Source organism: Centroberyx gerrardi, chromosome 18 (genome assembly GCF_048128805.1).
Source record: "Centroberyx gerrardi isolate f3 chromosome 18, fCenGer3.hap1.cur.20231027, whole genome shotgun sequence".
Classification (NCBI taxonomy): domain Eukaryota; kingdom Metazoa; phylum Chordata; class Actinopteri; order Beryciformes; family Berycidae; genus Centroberyx; species Centroberyx gerrardi.
In genome coordinates this window covers 12,276,014-12,279,706 of record NC_136014.1, presented here as the reverse complement: position 1 = coordinate 12,279,706, position 3,693 = coordinate 12,276,014, and the positions used below count along the sequence as shown (strand labels likewise).

At 41.9% G+C, this 3,693-nt stretch overlaps 1 protein-coding gene across 1 annotated transcript in view; it reads left to right on the top strand.

The window, feature by feature from the left end:
- Window positions 1–1,134: 1,134 nt before the first annotated feature.
- The window catches only part of LOC139926150 (N-lysine methyltransferase SMYD2-A-like), an 11,948-nt gene continuing 9,389 nt past the window's right edge, over window positions 1,135–3,693 (top strand). Inside the window, exon 1 of the mRNA XM_071917755.2 lies at window positions 1,135–1,304. Coding sequence (XP_071773856.2) covers window positions 1,135–1,304 — 170 coding nt within the window. The remainder of the gene's footprint in view (window positions 1,305–3,693) is intronic.

Here is a 3,693-nt window from a genome sequence, read left to right as displayed (position 1 = left end):
ATCAAATTAGTGTCATGCTCTACACATTGAGCTGTACAGGAGCACAGTTCTTGCAGATGTGGGCAGTAGAAATTGTGAACCTCTCCCTGTCTTTTGTGTTTCCAGCTAAATAGTACTTCTGGAAGATCCGTGTTGATCACAACACAGACAACCTCTTCTTGCGTGCAGTGCAGCACATCCTGAACACACTGGATGATGCTCTGGACGACCATGAGGGAGAACCTCAGCACGGATGTGGCTGTTCTGTGTCCCTGCTTAGGGCCGTGCATGTGATAGCTCATCATTTAAATCTCTTTGCACACTAGGCCTATGCCTGTTTGGTGGCTTTAGTATCTGCGAAAGGACAGAACATATGTCCAATACGTTGCTGCCCTGCTCAAAATTTGCACCATATCTATGTAAAAATGCAGTAACGCATTGGATTCTGGACCATTTGTCAGTCTGTCTGAGTGGTATTATTAACACATCATCAGCTGATACTCAGTTCAATCTGTGTACATAGTAACAAAATAAATGGCAGGTTGTTGCAGAAAGAGCTATGAAAAAGTCAGTATATTAGTTTTAACATAACCAATAACCTAATAACCTAACCTAACATAACCATAACCTAGTACTTTGGAATTTGGACACTGGCCCAATTTTAGGATCTATCACAAACATTACTCTAGTATTACATAACGGTTGTAAACTTACTTAATGGCCCTTTCATTCCTTGACGACAGGGGTCCTTGATGTGATTCCAGGGGTCCTTCATCAGAATTTCACTGTGATTTCACGTTCTAGAAGTCAGCATAACGAGAGAATATATAAAGATGACTGTTTTGTTGAGAGGTGTCACTGTCCCCACTGTTACCTCTGTTACAGCATGGGCAATTATCTGATTTTGTACCAAGTCATGTCTAACAACACAGATCTTCTCAGATGGGGTTCCTTGGCATAAAATCTGGGAAAATCAAAAGCGGAAGTAAGTGGTCCTTGAAGTTTGGGAGCGCTCTGTCACTGTATCAGATGCCACCACGCACGAACCATAATTGGGAGGGTGACGCGCCAGGGGGGCACTGCCCAAACCCGTCTCTCTCACAGCTCCTTGTGGGAAAGAGCCATTTTGAAGGAAGGCTACCCGGAGGAGACATAATGAAGGACACCATCGAGGGAATTGAGAGGTTTGACAGTTCGGGCAAAGGGCGAGGTCTCCGCGTTACCAAAGCCTTCAAAGTTGGAGAGCTCGTTTTTTCCAGTCCGGCGTACTCTTGCGTGCTCTCAGTGAAAGAGAGGGGCTGCTACTGCGACCTCTGCTTCACCAGGTAATTCAGAAACAGCAGTTATTGTCAGTTATTAATACATGCTGTGGCAGCCTCACTCATTTTATTCCTTCATGCGAGGCAATGCTGTCTCAAGTGCGCGTCCCAAGCGCAAAACTCTAAATGTTGGGCGTCATCCGAGCACTTTTGACATCTCTTTAACATTTGGTCATACCCAATATCCTGGCTGCCACACGCCACTATATTTGATTCATGTCTTACTAGCCCTGAAAGCATGCTTGTTAAACAGGCACCAATGGCTTTCAATCCATACCAGATTGCTTCCCTGTTCATCAGACCAGTTCATGTATGATGGAGTCTTACTATAGACCGGCAAGCTTATGCAACACCATAAAGTCCAGTCCATCAAGTCTATTTCTGTGATGTGGATCATCTTTCTCTGTGTCACTGGGGGAGGACGGCGGTTCATTTATATCTTCCATACCCACTCTGGGAATCAGATGAATGGAGCATATGAGAAACAGATTTTGTGGCTCAGATGTCATGATTGTGCCTGATCACTCAACTGTAGAAATAGATTTGATTCATAAATTGCATCAGTATTGATCATTTTTTATCTGTTCCCTTACTGAACAGGCTATGTTGCAAACACACACCATATAAGCCTATTTAAACCTGTCTCTGGAGTAATCCTTTGTAAGTACAGGTGCATGTGTTCTCCTGAGATACTTTCACATTCACACACAGCACACCTAGACCTGGATTCAGTAGTTAGACTTGATCTTCATTCATCAATCTTGTGTTTCTAACCTTTCTTTTTTTCCCAGGGGATCATTCGACTCTTCTGCATGTATTTCACATTTCCTTGGATGGATGTCAGTAACTGTTCTAGTATTAGTAATATTGTATTAAGTATTAATATTGTTATATTGTGTATGGGTTGGCAATGGCACTGCTGAGGCTGCACCACCTAGTTTGCATTGCAGGCAGGAAAGTTGGCGCTCTTACATTGTGAAAAATCTCAAATAGATTACACTAGTGCTCTTCATCTTAATATTTCAGCTTGAAAATATTTAACTCCACTTATGAATTACAGTCTTGTTAACCTTTTGCAGAAGAGAAAAGTTGAATAATCTCTCTGGGCTCTTCATCTCATCACCAAATCAATTAACAATATGCCCGTTAGCGAAGCCTACTGAACAATCAATCCATTAATTCTGCAGTTAGCTGTGTTGCATATTAATTTCAAACAAATTGCATCTAAAAACGAGCTGACAGAAATGATAGTTGTTAATGGATGATTTTCATTGATTGTGTTGTGAAAACTGGCTTCTGTTTTGGGATGTCACAGGATGACAAGGGCACAGTATGTTTTTGGATGATTTGGGAGGAACACCACTGCCTTTCCCTGCCTGACAGAGAAGTATGTGACTCATGGTGTGATGCACAGCTTGCCTAGAGTTGATGGTTGACAATATTGCAGCATAATTGCTCATTTTGTTTATTTACGCTGCAACTGGGCTGCATAATCCATACAATGGAAAAATTATGCCAGCTGTCCATTTTTAGTTTTCATCTTTTCAAAGCACTGTTCTCTCTGTTCTAGACAGAAACAGAAGGGAAGCAGCGCTGCTTTGGATGCTTATATTGAATGCACAGGTGGTCTTTGGATGTAGGTAACAGCTGAGAGAGTCCACAACAGTATAGTCTTGTTAAAATGTGTTTTCTACAGTATTCAGCAGCTCATATTTGATGTGCCTGAACTGGTGTTAGTTATTGTACTGATTGTAGATTATTTTAACATGCTGTAACAACATGTTAAATGGCATGGGTATGAAATCAACTGAAGTATTCTTCTTTTAATCAGCAAGGTTCTCTGACGATCATCATGAATGATTCATGCTGTAGCTACCATACCTTGATTTCTTTGCCTCCTTGAATGACATTTGAAATCTTTGAGTAATTGGGAAGTATGTTATTTCTGTGGTAGGTCTATTGTTTAAAGGATAAGGCCTCTTTTAACACGATGTGAAAATGTGTTGAATGACATAGTATGGTATCAGCTAGTGATTTGTTCCTCTAGCGAAGTTCTGCAAGTCTGAGTGATTCATAGCTTCTCCCATTTGGATTCTCTGCCATACTGTAAATGACATAAGAAATTGCCGAGGTGTGAGTGGGATGTCGGTTGCTTTTCCGTGGATCAGTAATGCACCATGGGAAACACATTGATCCATCCAAGACTGCAGGATTTGGCTTGACTCTGGACAAAACACAGCAGACAGCAACACATCTAAAGATCTAAGGCTCGACGGGCCGCTGTGTTTTCCCACCGCAAGACTAAGAAGCTTGTTTGTAAGCATCTCAAAACCCTCGGGGTGGGCTTTGGACTGCTCTACTGTTTGGGCTGTTGAATTGCTGTGTTACTGTTTGG